The 21675-nt window shown below is 49.9% G+C and overlaps 1 protein-coding gene across 2 annotated transcripts in view; it reads right to left on the bottom strand.

Moving 5' to 3' along the window:
• Positions 1-2262: 2262 nt before the first annotated feature.
• Positions 2263-21675, bottom strand: part of LOC144720283 (dual specificity protein phosphatase 8-like) — a 41463-nt gene continuing 22050 nt past the window's right edge. For both annotated transcript variants that reach the window (XM_078596907.1, XM_078596908.1), the window contains exons 2-5: positions 12511-12683; positions 8892-9051; positions 7985-8108; positions 2263-5736 (exon numbers count right to left, since the gene is read on the bottom strand). In XM_078596907.1, coding sequence (XP_078453033.1) covers positions 4656-5736; positions 7985-8108; positions 8892-9051; positions 12511-12683 — 1538 coding nt within the window. In that variant the 3' untranslated portion in view covers positions 2263-4655. The remainder of the gene's footprint in view (positions 5737-7984; positions 8109-8891; positions 9052-12510; positions 12684-21675) is intronic.

The following is a 21675-nucleotide window of genomic DNA, read 5'->3' as shown; positions in this document are numbered from 1 at the left end:
CAATAGGATTCCCCTCCCCCCCATCATATACACGCGTGCACAGTTGCGGGCGTATTTACTGCCTCTATGATCAAACCACTCGGAATGCTCCGGATCTTGTCAGATCTCGGAAACCAAACAGCTTTTCAAACTGGATGGTGCTTGGATGGACGACCGCCATGCATAACAGGTGTTCCAGGCTTTATGGAAATCGGGCTACGTTGTGGACAGCGGACAGCATTGGGTAGTCCATCGAATTTCACGCTCCCCACCTTCAGCAATCCGTACCCACGAGCGTGGTGAAGTATGGTCACATAATATTCTTAGGTTTTTTCGGTAAAGTCACGTTGGTAAAAAATGTAAATTAATAAAAGTAAAATAAAAATAAAATAATATAATAAAAGCAAATACTTATTTTATTTTATTTTACTTTTATTAATATACATTTTTTTACCAACGTGACTTTACCGAAAAAACCTAAGAATATGAATCCTTGCAGTCACGAAAGCTTCAAATCTAGAATGGTCAATATAACTTCCGCGACGCGCATACGTCGCGCAGTAGCTCGACTCCAGCGGTGGATTGACGAGAGAGAGATGCACGCGTACCGTACGCGCCGACACGCATCGTCAAGTGTCGGACACGCCCAACGTGGGTCGTGTTTGGGTTGTCACCGCCAAGGGACAGGCACTTCGACTGCTCCGTAGCTCCCCGCGGTTTGTGCTACCGTGCGGCTTTCGGCACGATGTTCGACGTTTTGCTCTACCACCCATGAGCCCTGAAAACACCATCGGAGGGCTAGGCTCGTCACGCCCGTGTTTGCGTATCCTCTTTGGCACTTAATTTCCCGTTCTGATGACGTGCGCAGACGTCGTAAATTTTTCTTCCGATTCCGTTCCGATTACGTACGGTTTACGTCATCGGAACGGAATCGATTCGGAACGGAATCGGAAGTAAAAGGCCATGCGGGAGGGCGTGTGGCACAGTTTGCTGCCAGCTATCATAGAGTGCGGTCGTGTCGCTACAGTTCTCTGCGCCGATCCGTTTGCGCGTTCCGAGATTCAGCGGTGAACGGGATCCACCCTGAAGCTTGCAGACGTTTTACTGAACTAGAATGGGTTAAAACGCATTGCTCGTTCACATCGTCCACCCCCCCCCCCCCCCGTGCACTCCATTTGTTTGGTCAACATGAAGCTTTGTTGAATATGTATGCACCAATGCCCAGCCACTCGCCTGTGGCCTCAAACAGTGCGTGTCCAGGACCTAAAGCGACCAAACATCCTCGTCTGACCGGAACTATCCTGTCCGAAAGCCTTTGTCAAAATTAGGGATTCAGTATTTAGCCCCATTAAAAAAAAAATGTTCCTGGCCTCATGCCAGACTCATGATACAGGCAAACGGTTGGGGGCCGCCTTGAATAGGTTGGCAGAGTAGTAGGTGGGGGCCCACGTCAGAAGGAGAGAAGGCCACTCGCTGTGCGGTTGGTGTTGGTGATTGAGTGGGCTTGACGATGGCAAAGTGAGCGAAGCTGATAGAGGGGAGTGGCTGCCGGCTGACCATGCGTACGGACTTATTTGAGCTTCACAGACATCTGACAGCTTCAGGCAGGACTTTGTGAGTCTTGTGTGGAGAGGAATGGGTGTCAATGGCTCATGTGTAGTAGGCCTTACTGATGGACAGCCCAGTGGATTTCAACAAACACTTTATTGTACCCCAGCGAGAAGTCTCCACTAGATCGTGTCAGATATAAATTAGCAACTGGTGAATTCTGTATTTAGGCCAAAGTCTCCCTTGAAAAAAGGGGTCTCAATGGACTCTTAATAATAATTGATAAACATGTAAATCTATTTGTTAATCTACTCCTGGATGAAGCCCTCCCCATTCCACGTTTTTGTGGGGGTTGTTTGAGAACACTTCACCATTCTGGCCAGTGCAGGGTGGTGTAGGGGAGATCCAAAACTAGTTTAGCTATCAATCACAACGGATGTAATCCGTCACTGCCGAATGAAGTACTCACCAAGCGGTCTACACCTCTCACGATCTTGCATCGCCAAAGCTCCCGCACACGAGCAGATTTCATCGTTACATACCTGCAGTGGATGCATTCCTTCCATAAGGCCCGTACCCAGTAATAAATAAAGTGATGTACCTATGAGGCCTTCCGATTGGGCACGCAGGGCTAGAATGGGCAGGCGGGTGCGACTCGGGCTGGGGTTCACGGTGTCGATCGAGCCATGCCGTTTGTGCGTCACTGGAAAGAGGAGAGAGAATCGATCGCGGTGGTTCGGTTTGTAGAGAACTTTGTTTATTCTTAGTTCATTTTCAACGTGTAGCGGATCTCGTAAAAAGGAGAAAAAAAGACAATTCCACTCTTAAATAAATATCAGTCAAACCACAGTCAAACAAGTCCATTGCCATTCATAATTACACAGCCCAGATGGCTTAAAAGTAAGTCAAGACGGTCCATTGCCCAGCGGGAGCTTAATTAATATGCATCTGACGCACGCGATATCGATTTGATTTGCGTCTTGTGTATCTGCATGCAGTTTCACACATTCCCAAAGGCTCCACAAAAACGTAACCAGCGTGGAACAACTGCAGTTGTGTTTTCTAGTTAATGCAACATTGTAAGAGCCAACTACACTCAAGCCTTGTGCACCTTCCTGTAAGATGGGGGACGCGTGGCATGTCTTGTCCACTTTCCACACTTGCTACAGGACTTCTCCGTAGCCATTTTTACACCTTTGTACATCGCCTCCACGTGGCATCACTGCCTCAGACACAGGCCTGTGCTCATCGTTATTTAAGACTTTTCATAAAGAGTGCAAAGCCCTGCACGTGTTTGCTCACTCGTGTCTCAGAAAAGCAAGGGTGAGTTACTTTGTGTGTGCGCGGCATTTCTTGTAGGATTTGGTCACTTTTTGTTTTCGATTCGTGAGTTTTTTTTTTATTGACGTTTATGTTTAATGCGTAGAACAAGTACGGTTTAGCTTTTTAACATTTTTAGATTTTTGTTGTTGTTGTTAAAGCAATAACATCTGACTTACGTTTTTGTTTTATTTTTTGTCCAGAAGGCATTCCATTTCTGGTACGAGGAGTTTAAATTACAGGGAACGGATACGGCCACTTTGCCTCTGGTAGGAAATACGACATGCTTGAAAAAAGCCCAGCATGAATACATTTCCTTTAAATAGAAGCGAGCGTCATCTCGTCGCTGCTGCTGCGTCGCCGTCCCTCCACTCGCGGCGGCGTTCGCGAGCTGCCCGTGGCCCCGCACCGAGGCACGGGGCACTGCGCTCAAAAAAACCCACCGTGTGATTGCACAATTAACAAGCATTAATAATAGTTGTTATAAATAAACAGCAAATCAGCATTAAGGATTAAATTTTATATACTGTACTGTACTAAGCAAGCTTAGTAGTTTTAAATATCGACAGCAAAAAAAATATATATACCGAGCACAAGCCAGCTTCATCTCAGCACTTTCTTGATCCTATGAGTTGCCGATTACAAAGCTGCTGTGTCACATCACTACCATGTAGCTCTACACTCATTGTGCTCTTCCATATCGATATAAATGACATTAGTACGCAACTGAAATCTTTTATAACTGGAGTTTTATCAGAACAGCCTTTCAGCCACGAGCTGAATGGACCGATCGTGTTTGTAGCCGACTATAGATAGGGAGAATAACACTACAAGCTGACCAAGTATTCATCCCCCCTTGTCACGCATGACCCATGCGACGACCTCTTTACATTTCGATGCTGTACGTTAAGCAATGCACAATAAATAAGATGGGTACACCCTCGTCCACTACACTAGCTATTTCAGGCAATTAATTTTTTATTTAAGTCTTTATTCTTTCCTGCTTTGATTCAGCATCTTTTTCACAACAACATGCGAGATTAAAACCTGAGCCTGATGAAATCATCCGTGTGTTGAACCAATAGCTCACAAAGTCGAAACCCTTTAGGGACCCTGAGGTATGTCAACACAAGAACTCCTGGAGAGAGCAGTTATCATCCCTTGCTCTTTCAATTCAAGATATACACAACAATATGTACAATTTTGGGCATTTGCGTGTCATAAATTAAGCAGAACCATCAAATAATTTATGGCGTGGTTTGGAAGGGGAAAGGGGGTATTTTCTTAGTTTGAATTGTGACTCAAGGCGGTCAGCCATGTTGTTTGTTGGGTAGAAACGATGAACCAATCACTCGGCGATGCTGGTAAATCCTCGTAATTTTTAACAGGGGGGTTGAGACAAAAACCTTTTATATTTACAAAACAAAAATTGATTTTTTTATCTTCCTACTACCAGAAATTCAACATTTGCCTTTTCAGAAAGAAACAGCTTTCCGGAGGCTGCCATGTACTGCTAGTAAATGTAGTTTTTGGTAAATACACAGGCATTTAATTTATACTTAACGAACCCCCCCCCCCCCCGCCGCCTCCCGCCAACAAAACCAAATAATGCGATTAGCGTCTCATCTTTAAATTGAACATTCAAAATTAATTTTCCTTCCAGGACTCGTGGCGCTTGGGTCGTATCTGACAGAGCGCGTGTCCGGGTTGCCGTCGTATTTATGTCTCTCCTAACGATCGCATCGCCTGCGTTCATTGTCGGCTTCGTCGCGACACTTCCACGATCTCCAAGACGGGTGTCCACGGCGTCACGACACCTCGATGATCTCCATGCTGCCCGAGAAGCTCGATCGCTTGGCGATGGCGGCGATGTTCTCACGGCTGCGACTCTCGGCCGCCAGGCCCTCCTCAAACTCCAGCTGGCAGCTGCGCCGTTTGAACGCCGCCTTCTCCGCAGCGGAGCCCAGCTCCTCGTGCCAGCTCCTGCGCGGCCCCTCCACCGCCGCCAGGCTCTCCCCGCCGCCGCCGCTGTCGCCGGCCCGTGGGCGTGCGCCCACGCGCAGCCGAACGTCCGCGTGAGTCCCGCAAATCCCTCCGCCTCCTCCGCTCCCGGCGCCGCCGCCGCCGCCGCCCCCGCCGCCCTCGCCCCCGTTGAGAGGGGCCGCGTCTGGGAAGTACCACGTGGCGCCGAACGCCGGAACGGGGGTGCTCGCCGGCGGCTGCGGCTGTGCAAAGTCGGAGCGCCGGCTCCAGAACTTCTCTCCCACCATGGTCTGCGTCGAGCCCGACAGGTTGAGCCAGAGCTGCGCTTTGAGTTTCTCCCCGGGCGACCCGAGCGGATCTGCCCCGCCGTCCTCGCCGCCGCCGCCATCGGCCTTCGGGCCCGTCGTCGCGAGCGTCGTTTTTGCCGCCGTCGCGGAAGAGGCGGCGGCGGCGGCGCTCGGTCGGGCCGGCGCGGCGGCGGGGGCCTCCAGGCGGCACACCTTGGAGGACTCCTCGGTGTGCGTGGGGCTCCGCACGGAGCAGGCGGCGCCACGCGAGCGCGCGGCCGCCCGCGCGCCGTCCGACGGCCGCAGGTTGAGCGAGAGCGAGCGCTTGAGGCGGTTGCAGTCGTGGTGGCCGTGTCGCTCGGGGGAGAGGCGCAGGCGGCTGATGCACTGCTGCAGCGACTGCGTGGCGAGCGACCCCTCGGCCGCCGCGGGAGAGGTGGACGGCCGCGTCCGCTCAGACGCCGGTTCCGTCATCGGTTCCGGGATGGGGGCCTCCGAGTTCGGTTTCTTGGGGGCGGGAGGGATCCCCTTCTGCGCCCTGAGCAGCTTCTCGTACTCCAGCAGCTGCCCCAGGAAGTTGAAGTTTGGAGAAATGGACGGCCTCTTCTCCTTCACGAACCTGCGAAGAGTCACGCAGCGTCGGGAATCAATACAGGGCGCTTCAAATAAATGTCAACGCTTATATGGGACTATCGTTTTTTAATGGAGAAAGAACGGGTAATGCACTGTAACATGATGACAAATGTATGTTGATAGCTTCAAAAAGTCAAAGAGTCACCACTTGTTTGCCATCATTGTCAACGCATTGCCTGGAATCTTCTCGAGGTGGTCTCCAGAGCCCGGATGCACATTTCTTGACTACTTACATTATTTGGCAGTGTTATTGACGAATGCGTTGACATTTTAACACGATCATAGTCCTGCACTTATCCGGTTTGCTAAACGAAAGTCAATAATTGTTGGACGGACACAATGGGGCAATACAACAGCATATTATGTCTGGCAACAAACTAATTATAATGTCATGGGCATAAACCGTGGGAAATGTATAAGATCTTTAAAAATAGCCTGCAAAGTCAGGCTCAAGATAAAGATCAGCAAACGGGCATGCTAATCAAGTACAATGTTTGGAGATCTCTGTTTAAGGTGAAAAACTGGAAAACACATCAGGGTATGTATTCCTAAGGCACTTAAAAAAGGTGGATCGAGATCGAAATTGTGAAGTATAGAGGCAAACAAGAACACCACCTATGAAGTGTCTTCGAAAGATTGAACTTGATCATGAAAATCATAATGAAGGTTTTTGGGTCAAGAAAATCAACACACCAACGCGAGACATTTTGAGCCGGTGCACATTAGCCGCTCTGACGTGCGTCGTGCATTGGGCTGTTTGGCCAAGTTCATACGTGAAGACGGCCGCTCTTTAATTTACTGCGACGGTTGGAAAAAAAACCGCGCGCGATATTGGACCGAGCCAATGACAGCGCGGCGTGCCGTCGACAAAAGTTTTGCGTCGTTCGCGGGCCATTGATCAGATATCGGGGCGTCAGTGCGTAGAGAGAAATGCCGAATTGCTTCAGCCGTGTGGAAAGTGTGAGGGGTGTTTCCACTGCTAGGTAACCCTGGCTACAACCGAAAAAAAAACACACACACCCGGCCGTTTTAATGCGCCACAAGTGTGAGGATTTGCTCACGGCCGCTGTGCCGTGTGCGGCCGTGAGCATCGAGTGGCGGGCCGGGTGTGAACAGTGACTGTCGCTTGTAAGGCGCGGGGAATTTTTTTTTTTGAAGGAGCAAAGCTGCACGAGTTGTTCCTTGTGGAGGAGGTCCGCACGGGAAAGTGCGAACGATTCCGAAAATAAACCTCGCACCCCGAGTGTGGATTCCCAGACGTAGCAGTTTGTCGGTTGCTAATACATTTTTAAGCTAACGTAATCGTCACAGTGATCACGACTCTTGGACGGAAAAGCCCTGCTTGGTAGTTTTAGCCGATCCCTTTGAAAATCTATCTTCAGGGAGACAGAACTGACAACCTAAATTGACACTTGTGGCTGCACACGACTGCCATGCTGCACGGTTTGTCTGGCTTGAGCTCCGGGCTTTGTTAGTGAGAGAAAAAGACGACTTAGAAAGTGACATTCTTACAGTCTAGCGGCAACCCTGCAAGCGCATTTCTAAACCAGTTCGCGTCTGACAGTCCCATTAACATCCTGGCACGTTGGCACTCGTTTTATGCTCATGTGAGACGTGACATCAAGTAGTAGATTGTGACAATGTCTCACTAACGTAGCTTCGTACTCGTGACGGACACCCAGTAACACAAGGCCCTTTGCACGTATCTGCAAGATAACGGCTACCTGTTTGTTCTTTCAATGCAACGTGCGTTGCCCCCACCGCCGCAGCTGACGTTGAGACACGAGATTTTGTGGGGCCTGTACCGGTCGTGGATGGGTGAGTGGGTGGCTAGATGGATGGGTGGGTGAGTGACTAGGTGGCTGGATGGTTGGGTGTGTGGGTGGGTGGTTTGGTGGGTGACTGGGTGGCTGGGTGAGTGGTTGGCTGGGTGGATGGGTGGGTGGGTGACTAGGTAGCTAGATGCGTGGGTGTGTGTGTGGGTGGGTGGGTGGTTTGGTGGGTGACTAGGTGACTAGGTGGCTGGATGGGTGGGTGGGTGACGAGGTAGCTGGATGGGTGGCTGCTTGTGTGTGGGTGGGTGGTTTGGTGGGTGCCTGGGTGGCTGGCTGGCTGGCTGGGTGTGTGGGTGACGAGGTAGCTGGATGGGTGGGTGGGTGTGTGTGTGTGTGGGTGGTTTGGTGGGTGACTGGGTGGCTGGGTGGCTGGATGTGTGGGGCGACCGGCACTCTCACCTGTAGGCCTCGTCAGAGCCCAGGCCCAGGCTCTTCATGACGTAGGCGATGGCGACGGTGGCGGAGCGCGAGATCCCGGCGAGGCAGTGAACCAGGACCCGGGAGTCCGACACCTTCACTTGCTCTGCCGGGACAAGAGCCAGCGGATCAAACCGAGTCACGAGCACGCTCGGTACTCACATCATTCTCATTGCACAGTCACGAAGGCGCTATGTTTCACAGTCGAGTAGAGTGCGCAGTCGTTTCATGGGGGCAATGTCGCCGTGTCGGTTTTACACCAATAAGGTAATTGGCGATTGGTGACGCCGGCACACATAGCCTCAATGTCCATATTCGGGAATTTCCCTGTTGGAAACCGGCCAAATAGATCAAAGCATCGTCCACAACTTAAAGACACAAACCCAGAGCAAAAAAGAACGACTTGCAAATATGCGATCTTGTTTTTTTGCCCTGAAGGCTTCCGTTGGATACTTAACACCTCTGAAGACGAGACAAACACGTGCTGGCATGTGCTGCGTAGTCTATACGTAGGAACGATTATATCCCCCCCCCCAGGTTGTTTATTTGCTGGAGGTGGAGCAGTCACCACCATGGGGTGCCACAGTGGCGAGATGTTAACTACCTTGCCTGGTATACAGGAGTTCATGGGTTTGATTCCAATCCTGAGCCTCATGCCTGTATATTTAGAGTTTGTGTGTTTTCCCTGTGGTCGTGTGAATTTTTCTCCGGGTCCTCCACTGTTTTTCTCCCTCCACATTTAGAATCAGCATGCCTTTTAGAGTATTTGGCCACTATACATTTCTACGTCATAAGCCACTTCGATGAGCTATCGTTTGTGGCCAGGGTCGCTTCTGAAAAATAGCTGGCAAAAAAAAAAAACAGCTTTGTAGCTTAGCTTAGGCCTTACCGATGAAGTCGACGGAGCGGTCGAGCCAGGGCAGGATCTTCTCGCAGTAGCTGTCGTTGACGGGAACTCGCAGGAAGCAGCTCTCGGGAACAAAGTCTGGCCGCGGGCACGTGTTGCTGGCGTTGAGCACGTGCGTGATGCCGTTGTGACTCATCAGCCCCTGTGGCAGGCACACCACACCCGCTGTTCATTCATTCATTCGCTCGCTCGCTGGACGGCCGCCTGCTCATTTATTTATGCGTCGCACGGCCGCCAGTAATGCGTGCATATGTAATGCGTACATTGTGCGCCGTATAGTGTGCGTGTGTGTGTTTAATGGGAGGTTTAATAAGTAAAACAGTTTCTCTTGCTGTGATATTGCACACATACGAGCTGCAGTAACTCACACTGACCAGCGGGATGAAGTATGGTCAAATAAACTCCATGCCCCTGTACGACATTGGGGAGGTCCTCATCCAGCAGTGAAATGACAGATGGCTGTGCGTCAACATGTGCACAGTAGATTTAGTAAAGAATTAATATGTAAGTGCTGTACAAGATAATTAATTCCCACTGTGTGTGTGTGTGTATACGTGTTCACTGTGGGTCTAACAATTCATTGATTAATATCGTTTATTTGGCTCTGAGCACGTGCATCTAATCATGTATGGGTATAATGGGTTTACGTCACTGCCTTCACCACGATGTGAAAATAATAAATTACGTCATTAAACTGAGACCGTGAATAGTGATAATTCGTTGAATCGTTAAGTTTGGGGGGCGGTCAATTTACATCCCTTATTGGTCACCGAATAATCATTTGTGTTGTATAACAATACAAAAAAATACCCTTTATCCACAAAAGCCTGACTGAGTTTTCAAGACTCTTTTGCAAGAGGTCCCTGCATTGGGATAATTGCCCAATTCCACGTTTCCACGTTAGAGTGCGTCGCTCGAGGGCAGAAACCAAAGGGAGGGAAACCCCTTTGAATAAACTCCACGCGTACGAGGAGATAACACTCAGCGCCTCGCACAGATAGATTCAAGAATCCAATGTTCAGCTCTTTGTCAATCCACCGCGAGACAAGGGAGGCCTCTCCGCGCCACGTCGGTCTAGGAGGTTGTTCGACCGTACTTCACCACCATGGTGTGCACTTGTGAAGGGGTGTTCCAGAATCAGGTTCAGATATTGCAAGTCACCGTGGGGGGGGGGGGGTAATCGAACTCAGGTCGCTAGGTTCACAGCGCAGTGTGCCAACTGCAGTGACATCGCTGCACATCAAGAGCGCCCACGCCCACAGATGGGTATTGTTGCGAATGGCTCAATGCTGCAGTCATGGTGATGTCATGTGCACAGATAGGCTGACTGCCTGCTGCACGCATTGGCGCCCTTGTACGGGATGTGAACACTCAGCCCCTGAGCAATGCAGTTCGTCGAGGTGCATTAGCCGCATCGATTGACAGGCACGTTTATGTTTATACGTATTATTTTCAAGAGCTTTGTTCGCAAGGATTATTTAGTTTGGCTTCCACGAGCTCCACTGGGCCGCATGGTGTTCCAGGTTTTGTTGACCTGCGAGTATGACCCCAACGGAGTTATGCAACCAAATCAAATGGGGGCCCTCCCTCTCGACATTCAAAACAATGTACCAATTTGCATGGCCATTGTACGAGCTCTGTGTGTTTATATGGGCACGCATGTCTATACATATGTACGCGTGCAAGTGGAGGAGGCACGGTAAAGGATGCTCCTGGGCAGTTGGAGGCAGTTGCACTTCAACATCAAAGAAGGGCAGAGAAGCAAGGCTCAAGCCGGGCGACTAAACCGCAGCGAGTTGTAAGCGTGGGTGGTTCATATTGCCACGTGACCTGCTGCCAGCGAATCTTCGACTCGTCACGTGGCCTCTAAGTGCAACTAGCCTGGCACAAGTGCTGTGGTGATTTTACTCTCACTTAGTGGTGAATGGTGGCTGTTGTTGTACACACGTATGCTCGTGTGTATGTTTTGTGAACCTCCAGAATAAAACTGGTTTAGCTGCACTGACAGATGTTACATTTGCCACAATTCATGCCCTATCTCATATTTTGCTTAACTACCAAAAGAGAGACTTAACTACCAAACTTTCCGGCAATTTCTCTGAATGTTTGATGAACACAATTGTCACCAGTATATGTCTGACGGCTGAAATCAAATGGATAACTTCATTAATATCTGTATTCACGTGTTAAAGGCTGCGTACGAGTGAGTTTTTTGTGCTACCCGGCCCATATAGTGTTTGCAGGCAGCAATAGGCTGGTCTGCGTGGGTGGCGCTACGCCTAATCTAACGTGGAATTACGTGAAATTACATCATGCGGCTGACTAGCGTCTGTTTGTCTTGTTGCGGCATTGTTGGCGGGACCCCCGTATTGTGTTGCAAGGGAATTGTGCAGCGCTGAATTGTCACACTGTGTCACCCAAAGAGGGTAATGCTGATCTCATCGGAGAATTTGTTTCTGTTATTTCCTGCTCACATTCATTATGCTAGCCGTTGAATGTCTTCCCATCTGGCTTACCGAGTGGCACTCACGATTGTGGATGCGTGCGTGCGTGCTCGTGCGCGCGTGAGCCTGCGCCTGTAAGCACGCACTCGCAGTACGTGTGCGGCGGTGCCATGCGCCGTGTGCCTGCGCGTTTGTTTCCCGTATTGCTGGCCGCCCATTGTGTTTCCAGCTCCCGGCTTTGTTCAGGGATGTACATTGTGGGCGCAGGCGCCTGGCAAATTAGTTTTCTTTGGCCAGAGCGCACTTAGTGCGACGCTTACAGTAGCTGGGTAGTAGGCTCCTAACGATGCCGCATTTCGTTGGATGAAATCAAATCCTACGCTTGCGACACATGTGCATCGAGGAGTAATCAAGTGTGTGTTTGTATGTTGTGCTTCAGTGGATGACGCAAAGCCCCGAGTCAATAGATGCTGCAATCACCGCGAGGTTATCTTTATGTGCCCACTGGGAAGCCTGGCGTTCAGTACGCTCGCTACCGAGCCACTTTGCACACGGTTGAGAGTTCAATTCCCCACCACTGATCATTGATGACTGTGCAGAATTACGCACACTTAAAGTGTCCTTCGGAGTAGATGTGTCGTGAACCTGTGGAATGAACCTGCCCCGGGCCTCCGCCTGGTGTGATACTGTGAACTCTGCGAAGACGGTTCGGCTGGGCGTGATCACCCTCTCGTGCGTCTCCTCGCCAACCTTAACAGGTGCTCGCTAATAATGGCACCCTGCTATGAACTTCTTTCGCACCGTACGTAGCCAACCACACTAACATGGAGGTGCGGGGGAAGGACAACAAACTAAACACAAAAAATTGTTCTAAAGAAATTAGTTGTCAATCGAGATTTAGAAGTGCATAGCTCCAGTGGCTTCCTAATATCAGAAGAAAGAGCATTCCAGATGGCCGCAGAATCACATCTGAAAGCGCGTGATGCGGTCACTGTCTTTGTTTGATGGCTAGCCAAAAGTCACTGCTGCGAGGATGACCGAGGTTCACGTGATGGACACGGTCGGATCTTGCAGTAACCGTCACGACGCGTGCCAAACCCCTCGCGACACGTGCCAGCGAATGTGGTTGCTGCTGCTTCCGCCGCCGCTGTCCTCACCTTGTCGAGCACGTCGGCCTGCGATCCCAGGTAGAGGTGCGGGAGGATGCACGTGGGGCCTGGGTCGGCTGCGGGCAGGCACGGCTGGGAGATGGAGCCAGGCAGCATGCCTCCCCCGCCCGGCCTGCCCTCGCACAGCCCCGGGCAGCACGGGGGCAGCAGAGAGAAGCCTCCTGCGAGAGAGCAGCGCGCACAGCACACGGCTCTGGGAGTGAGTGCGCGCGCTCAATACACGCGTTAGCGCACAACGCTGCAAATACGGCGACCAGAGTTCGATTCTCATCCACGGCTATCATCATTGGCGAGTGATGACAGAAATTTCAGAGGGGTCTCCCCTAGGTTGACCCAGCCTTTAATAAGTAGCTGGTGCATAGTGGAAACATGAGCACCGAGGAGACAGGCGGCCGGGTGTGTTGCTGACCACACAACCCGCTCGTCCGCCTTAATTGGTGCTCGACATCAGAGGCAACTTGCCCCAATGGTTTTTAAAGGTTACACGGTGGATCTGTGCCTTTGTTACCTTGTGTGTGTGTGCGCGCGCGCACGTGTTCGACACAGTACACCTCCGATTAGCATGGTTCGTTACGTACGGTGCAAAAGAAGTTAACATACATACAGTGTGGTGGTGCAGGGGTTAACGATGTTGAGCTATGAACCTGGTGACCCTGATCCAATTCCTGGAGCTTTGCGCGACATCAGAAGCAAATTAACCTGTCCGGAGCCTCGCAAAGGCCAACTCCGCCTTAAACGAGGCCACATTTTCTGAGAGCCACTTGGCCTAAATATCGAGATATCTCCTCACTCCTCGTGACATTTTAGTTGAAAGAAACCCTGTTATTATTTTTTAATTACCTGTTACTCATTTGTAAGTTCACAGACTCCAGGGGCTTTATACTTTCAAGGTGTACCTATGTGTTGCATCAGCACCAACGCTCACGTGCCTTCCTTGCGTCTACGTAGCTAACTGCAGTGTCCAAACGCACACACTCAGTCTCTCGCGGTGTGTGTGCGGTGCACACGTGCCGCAACACAGTACCCGCGGCGCGAGTCTCCTTCTACACGTACGGGCCTCTTTGTCAATCCACGGATGGATGAGGGCCTGCCCACGCTATTCGGAGTCGTGGGGGGGGGGGGTTATTTAACCATCCTTCACCACGCTGGTCAGTGCAGGTTGGCGAATGCCGAGGGGGGGAAGGGGGGAACGTGGAAGTACACTACAACGATGCGTTATTTTTCAACACTGCCCACCACGACGTTTTTCAGGAGCCCGACAGAAACCCGGTTCATGGACGGTGGTCACCCACCTATGAAGCACTCTCCAGGCACAGACCTGCTTGGCTTCTGGGATCTGATGAGGTCAGCTGTAATCCGGGTGATTTGGTCACATACCTCTGTGTCTAGATGCCAATGTGTCTATGTATATCTGGTGAACGTCTTTTGCGCCGTACGTAGCCAACCGTGCTAATCAGAGGTGCGCACATTGAGAAAGTGAAATGCTGTTGCGTAGGTTGCCAAAAGGCTGTTGTCATTTTTTCCCACCTCTCGCTCGGACCGACTTCAAGGTTGCAATGGCAACAGCAGCAACAGCAGCAGCGGTGCCTGCGGCAGGCTGCACTCGCTCGGTTGCAAACACATCGGTAACTTGACCACATTTAACCCTTGATCTCGCTGCTATATTTAGAGCCGATTGTTCAAGCGGGGTTTGTTTTCCACTGGGCCCTTCTTTCTCGTGACATCATCGGCGCTCTTGTAAACGCACAGCGGGGTGGTGGCGATGGCGTGCGAGCCAAGGTGGGGGGGGGGTTAGGAGGAAGCTCTCGACGGCCTCCGGACTGCAGTAGGGGCCGCCATCGACCAAAGCGCGGCTCTACGACGACGCGCTCCGATTCACATCGTCAGCCGCGCTCATGGGAGCCAAGAACCGACGGGGCCGAGACCCACGATGCGGACGGCGGCGTTGCGGATTTACTCGCGAGCGCGATGATCTGACGCCGCTGCATCTGGGGGCAAAGGTTGACGGGCGAGAAACGGTGTGAACGCAGGCGCGGAGCGTGTAAGCGACGACGCAAATGAGTTTGGTAAAACAACAACAACGACAATAAAACACGCACGAGGCAAAGCGGCGGGGGGGGGGGCTGTGAATCGTCACAGGATCAGATCGTCACGTGGTTCAAACACGAGAGTGGTGCTGAAGTGAGTCAAGTGTGAGTGAGGTGCGGCTGAATTATCACGCATTGCAGCAAGTTTACAACAACACAAGTTAAGCAGCCTTTAGTGGGTGTATTCGAATCGAAATGCGTGAGCATGAATTAATTAATCATCAGCAGTCATGGTCAATCCACTGCTTGATGAAAGCCTTCCTCAAGCTGCAATCACCTGACACCATCCTGCGATTTAATAATCTACCGAGCAGCGGCACGTGAACTGATTTCATGGCTCCATATCCCCTGTTGTCGTGCTTTCGGAAGCGTTCCATTCCTCGGCCGATTAAGTAATTTTCCGGTACAGAATTGCTTCTATTCAACGGACACTACATATGTATCTTCAATTAAAAGATCAGCAAAGAGGAGTGGGACAAAATCCCTCCTGAGATGTGTGCAAACCTGGTGGCCAACTACAAGAAACGTCTGACCTCTGTGATTGCCAACAAGGGTTTTGCCACCAAGTACTAAGTCATGTTTTGCAGAGGGGTCAAATACTTATTTCCCTCATTAAAATGCAAATCAATTTATAACATTTTTGACATGCGTTTTTCTGGATTTGTGTTGTTGTTATTCTGTCTCTCACTGTTCAAATAAACCTACCATTAAAATTATAGACTGATCATTTCTGTGTCAGTGGGCAAACGTACAAAATCAGCAGGGGATCAAATACTTTTTTCCCTCACTGTATGTATCTTCAATTAAAACGTCACTCACGGCATTATAAATGCATTTATTCGACGAAACATTCTCGTTCTCTTCTCGGGGATACGTTTTATTGTTTCTCGAAAGGGTGATAGAAATGTTTGAGCCGTCCCATCAATTTCCACCAACCGACTTTTAGGTAAATAAACAAGGGTAATTCAAATAGTGTGTGTGTGTCTTTCAGCGGAGGAACTCGGTGACTCTGAACAAAAAAAACAGATTTGCAAAATGCCAACGACTAAGGGAATGATGATCGCAAAGTGGCAAGGGAAGAAGACGTCATTTTCCTGGGGTCATTCTGCACGCTGACTGCAAACAGCTCCCCCATCGTCTGACAAACACCAATGCAATTTCCGCGCCCAGCATGAAGTCACCTGTCATTGCAATGAAAGATGAAAACGAGAATAAAACTGGAAAGAAAAAAGAACCATGCACTGTTAGCACAACGCTTTCCCGGTCAACAAATGCGCTTTTTTTGGTGTGCGTTGTTGTCAAAAGAATTTCGTTTGCGCAAGAACTTACCCCACGAGGTCTTAAAGCATCTGAGTCACCACGGTTTATTATTTCACCATGACTCATAAAAACCCGATAAGCGCTTGTTTGCCTAAAGGTTGCCAGCCAATCAAAACGGTCGGTTATCACTGGGCTCTTTCATTCCCCCAAACCCCCCCCCGGAATCGGTGCAGTCTTCACGTGCACGGGTGTTAAGCAGCGCGCATTTGGATGGATTTTGAATAAAAATTTGACTTAAGAATGTCGTGACTGCAGGAATTCATATTCTCTGGGTTCTTTCGGTCAAGTCACGGGGATAGAAAAGAATCAAATAAAAATAATAGAAAATAAATAAAAAGCAAAAAACTCACGACGTTTCGATCGCAGCACCAGCGGTTGTCATAATATTGTTTTTCTCTCCGCCTGATTACGACCGCTTGTGTTGCGATCGAAACGTCGTGAGTTTCTTGCTTTTCATTTATTTTCTATTATTTTTATTTCATTATTTTCTATCTCCGTGACCTCACCGAAAGAACCAAAGAATATCGATTTTGATTGTTAATTTTTAATAACCCCACCACCACCCCATCCCATCGCATGGCACCACCGCGGTCCGAAATCCGGCGCGCTAATGATGATGATGATGCACGCCGGCGACTATAAATACACGCGCATGGGGACGGCGTGTGGGTGGATCACGTCAGTTGTTATTTACGGACGCAGCGCTGCGTCGTGTTTTCGCAACACGCGGCCGGGCAACGAGTCGCGTCTCTCGATCGCCACGGAGAGATGTTGTTAAACTGGTCAACTGGGTCCTCCCCGCCCCCCTCCTCACCCTCCTCACCCCCTTCACTGTCGCGCGCACAGGGTGGCACGCGGACACGGGCGGTCCGTCGCCCGTCGCATGGCCCCCGGTAAGGAGGAGGAGGAGGGGATCGCGAGCAGCAGCGCAACGACAAACGCCGCGGCCTCGATCCGTTTCCACTTTCTTATCGATAGGCGAGATTGGATGTCGCGAGCGTTGTCGGCAAATTTAGATCGTTTCCGCTGAACGAAATGTATCATGAAGTAAACATCGTGTCCATGTTGGGTGGGAGACATGCAATGGGCTTTTGAAATGTGCAATGTTGTTTGAGCTGCAATCTCTCCCAATTATTTTAGTGGCGGAGGGAGCGGTGGCGCAGTGGTTAGCGCTATCAACCCATGCAGCCACCTTGAGTTTGATTCCCGGCCCACAGCTGACATCCATGGCGAGTGAAATTTTAATCCCTTCTGGGGCCCCAACCCCCCTCTACACCGACCCGCACTGACCAGCGTCCTGAGGCATGGTCAAACGTCCCCCATTGGGATACGCAGCCGTGGATTGGTAAAGATGATCGTAAAAATGCAAAATAGTTTTTTAAATCATGTAAAAATATTTTAGTGGGGTATCTACGCATGGATCAGTCCCTGTTGAAAGTGCACGGTCTCAGCTGCAGGACCAAGTTTACACGCGGCGGTGACATTGAGATGCGCGGCGCGGTGTGTCTGTGGTATTTCGCTGGAAGCAGTCGATGACAGACTTTGCCGCGGCACTATAATTGCCGCTGACACGCTCGGAATAAAAGCATGGGGTGGAGAAGGTCACTCTTAAGAATCGAATAAAGCGAAGAAGAAAACATGCCAAGCACTTGAGAAATTGGACAAATGTCCCGATGCCAGTGCAGGGCACTCCAGTCTTGGGGACTCGTTGAGACGTAACACATCCCTTGCAGGGTTGTGTGGGAAGGGGTACGTATGGTTTCTAACATATAACACTGTGTAGTTTCCTCTTTGAATTGAATCCACACCTTAGAAAGCATTCAGAGTGCAGCGTAGAGAACATTCCAGCAGTTTAAATAACTAGCGAGAGGTTTTTTTGTTAAGTAAAAGTATTTTTCAATCAATGTCCCACTTCTTCTTTAAGCCAGGGAGGGAATGGCCGTGCTGGAATTGTCATTTTTCTTTGTTGCTGTCGTACGATTGACGGCATATATTTCAGGCACATATCTAAGCACTCGCGCAATAGCTGGCTGCGTCGAGATTTTTGTTGTTGTTGTTGTTAAATGTCCTTCACTGCACAAGAGGAATGAATGGCAGCAAAGTGGATACCCACAGGCACTCTCGCACTCTGGGCAGACAAGAGAAAAAAAGACTAAGTCCGCAGTTTGGGCCTTGTAGAGCGGACGTCACTCTGCTGACGTAAGCACTCCGCCTCTCGTGTCAGCTCTCCGGCGTGACCTTGGTACCACGGTTTGGCAGCTTACTGCCGAGCAGCTCCGTCGCTGCTGCCAGAGTGACGAGGGTTAAACATTAACGAATTCCACACTCCCTCTCCAAGCTCGCTCTGTGCGCAGCTTCTGCTGGTGGACAAACTTGGGTTGTGGAAAATGAACAAAAAAACCGCCACCCATGCTGATGACGTATGAGAGAAAAAGTTTCATTTGCAGCGTAGCATCACCGATTCCCCAATTCTCCGTGTGCATGGAAACAAGTTGGTTATCTATTACTTGTAATTGACATCAGGGGGTAAAGGTGCAGCCCTGCAATTGCTTGCTTATGCCACTGCTGGCGCAAGGGACTCCCTTAAGCAGTGTATCTATACGTGAGGGTGAGATTTGAGAAACTTTACCCATTGTTTCACCTGCCACGCCTGGAGATTGAACCCGTGAACCTCAAGTCCTAGAGTGCTAACCGTGGCACCGCGGCAGTATCGCCAACTAAATACAACGAGTTACTGCTATGTGCAACGTCATTGCAATAATATCTTAAGACTCTGAGAGTATGGAATGTGGCTTTCAAGGGCCTTTTGTTCACGTCCCTGAAATCATTTGCGTCAACATCCACTCCACGACATGACATAGCAGTGTGCGATGTACGAGTGCCCCAACTCCGATTAGCATGGTTGGCAACGTACGGTGCGAAAGAAGTTCAACATATGTACGTACAACTCAGAAGCAGCATTATATTTTCCTTGCTTTGGCATTTCATCGTCGTGGGTGGTATTTCTTGTTGTTGTTACCAAGTAGAGCATTTGCTGCAGTGTATAAGGGCTTTATTGGCCATGTCTAATGGGTTTAAAGAGCCAAACTAAGGCACACTGACCCAACATTTGCAGTGTTCACATGGGGGCCCTCTGAATATGCCACTGGCTGGGGTTCAGTCCCCTTGCGTAACAATCGTCGGGTGAATAATAATGATCTTGACACCGCTGTGGGACTTTCAAGGCTTGAAACGGGGCCTGGCGAGCACACGCACATCTATCACGAATTATACACAAGAGCAAGAGAACAACAGGAATCCCAGCATGCATTGCATGTCAAGATGACTTTACCAATCTCGGGCATGCATAACTTCTGCACAGAGCCTTGGAATGGCCACCAGCCTAAAATAATCATGATCGTGGCATTTTTTAAAGTTCTGTAGCAGGACAACAAGGCAATTTTAGACCAGTTTCATCAATATTTGGACTCATCAGTACGGTGCAGCCACCATTGCCTCCTGCTGCCGAGGGATTTGTGCTAATGAGCCCTCCATCTTTCTGCGCTGTGGGGAAAAAAAGACTTGGCGTAGCCGAAGGGCAACAAAACACCAAGCTCAAGCACTTTTTTCTCACTGCAGAGGCAGTTTAGCAGCCAGAATAAACACGTGCGGCCCAGGAACAAATTATAATAAATCAACAAAAAAGGTATCTTGAGTTGCAAAACATAACAGGAATCTCAGAATTTCGTTGTGTTACAACTTTATGTAAATATTCAAGGACAACGATCCCCTGAATAGCCGTACAGGCCACTGGGGAAAAGTGCTGTTGGCGAACACCTCCTAATTACGACGCACGCGGAACGGCGGTGTTGGCCGGCACCACGCCCAGCCGTCTTTGTGCTGATGTTTATGCACCGCACTCGGCATTGATTTAAGCCCGAGTCAACTTAGGGGAGGCCTTAGACCAGTGCTCTTCATTGCAAGGCCCGCGGGCCAGTGATGCCCTTTAGTCAGGCCCCTTTACGTGGGGCCCACGACAATACACGAATGTGAAAACACCCCATCGTGCTGTCAAAACTCCAATGATTTATCGGCAAAAGTGGCCCCCTCTGAAAATGTATGAAGAACAGTGCCCCAGAGCGTTAAACATATCACTCGACAGTGACGATGGCCGTTGCCAGGAATTGAACTCGGGTCGCCGAGTTCGAGCCGAAGATATATATGAATACATAGCCACGCAACTTCCTTGCACACACTCATTAAACAGCTGCTAAATCACACCTCTTCAGAGGGCACTTTAATCGGCACGGGGCTGCAGTATTTTACCGCCCGAGCACTCGCTTACTGATGGGGGGTCTTGATAGTGAATAAACAGCACACTGCCCAGAGTCACTGCGCATGATGTCATACGCGTGACCTCACTTCTTCTTGAGAAAACAGATGGCGTAACGCATTTAAAATTAAACCGTAGCACATGCAACTAAACCTCACCGAGAGCAGCTTTCGGTTGGGGGCTCAATGCTCTCAGGGCCCAGGGGTAGGGGAGTGGGGGGCACGAGGTTGTACAAGTATGGGCAGGGTGGGAGGGTGCACATTTAGATCGGGAGGATCCCACTCTTAGTTCTTATTCGAGACCTCGTGTAGGTCAATATAATAGTCTGGGAGCAGCTGTGGTATGGTGTGGTGGCAACTGAACCAGTCAAACACCCTCCGTGACCAACACAACACGGACGGGGGCCTTCATCCAGCAGTGGTTATTGCAGACTTGTAAACTAAGTCTAGTTTATAAAGGTTCCATTGTAGCCGTTTTATTCCCGGTTAATAAATGCGTCGGACGAATATCGCAAAGGCACACAACACACACACACACCTCTCAGATAAAATCCTTCTGAAATTACCCAACAACTGCTTAATACAATGTTGGAACGCGTTAATTGGACTGCGCGCATTGACGTCATAATTAACGTGGGGGGAGGGGGGGCGGGGCTAGCGAAGAGGAGATTCTAACGACGGTGCCACGTGTGAGGAACTCGTGGGGGCCGCTTGGTCGTCTGTTCCTGGAGAGCGGAGCTCGCGTGTCAAGTCAACTTACATCACAGCACGCACGGAATCGTGTTGAACTTCTTTAGAGGGCAATACGCCGCCGACGATGGGATTCTGCAAGTGGGACGTTACTACGTTAGTCATATAGCCCCCCCCCCCCACAATCTGTGTATTCATCTTCTTGGTTCTTTCGGTAAAGTCACGTAGAAGGAAAATAATAAAATAATAAAAATAAACATAATAAAATAATTCTCACGACGTCTCGGCCACAACGCAAGCAGCCGTCTTTAAATCGAAATCTGTGTATTGTTCACGTTTCTCTGTAACTTACTTCTGCACTTTGCGCGACGGTCAAGTCGGACGCAAAATATACCCGATTTATGTTTGCAATATTTTCAATTCGTCGTTGTGTTTTTTGTTACGTAGGTGACCCTGGTGAGTCTATCGCAAGGAGACTACCCTGGTCTCTTGAGCTCTCACCTGCTTAAACAAAATAAACTTGTAAGTTGACCCCTTAGCTGACTGCAATTTGATAGGTCCCGAATGCGTGGCTGTTTTTCCATTCTCGTAAATCCAACGCAGGCTCCGGGCGAACGTGTGCGTGGTTGCGTGCGTGTGCGCAGATTTACACGAAGTCGCAAAAAATACAATGAAAATGGCTTAATGTCCCGATGAAATGTACTCATTGATTTTATTGTTCACTGGGGTTATTTACCCATAAACC

This window comes from Lampetra planeri, chromosome 8 (assembly GCF_965212315.1).
Source record: "Lampetra planeri chromosome 8, kcLamPlan1.2.h2, whole genome shotgun sequence".
In the NCBI taxonomy this organism is placed as follows: Eukaryota; Metazoa; Chordata; class Hyperoartia; order Petromyzontiformes; family Petromyzontidae; genus Lampetra; species Lampetra planeri.
This window is presented reverse-complemented; position numbering and strand designations above follow the sequence as displayed.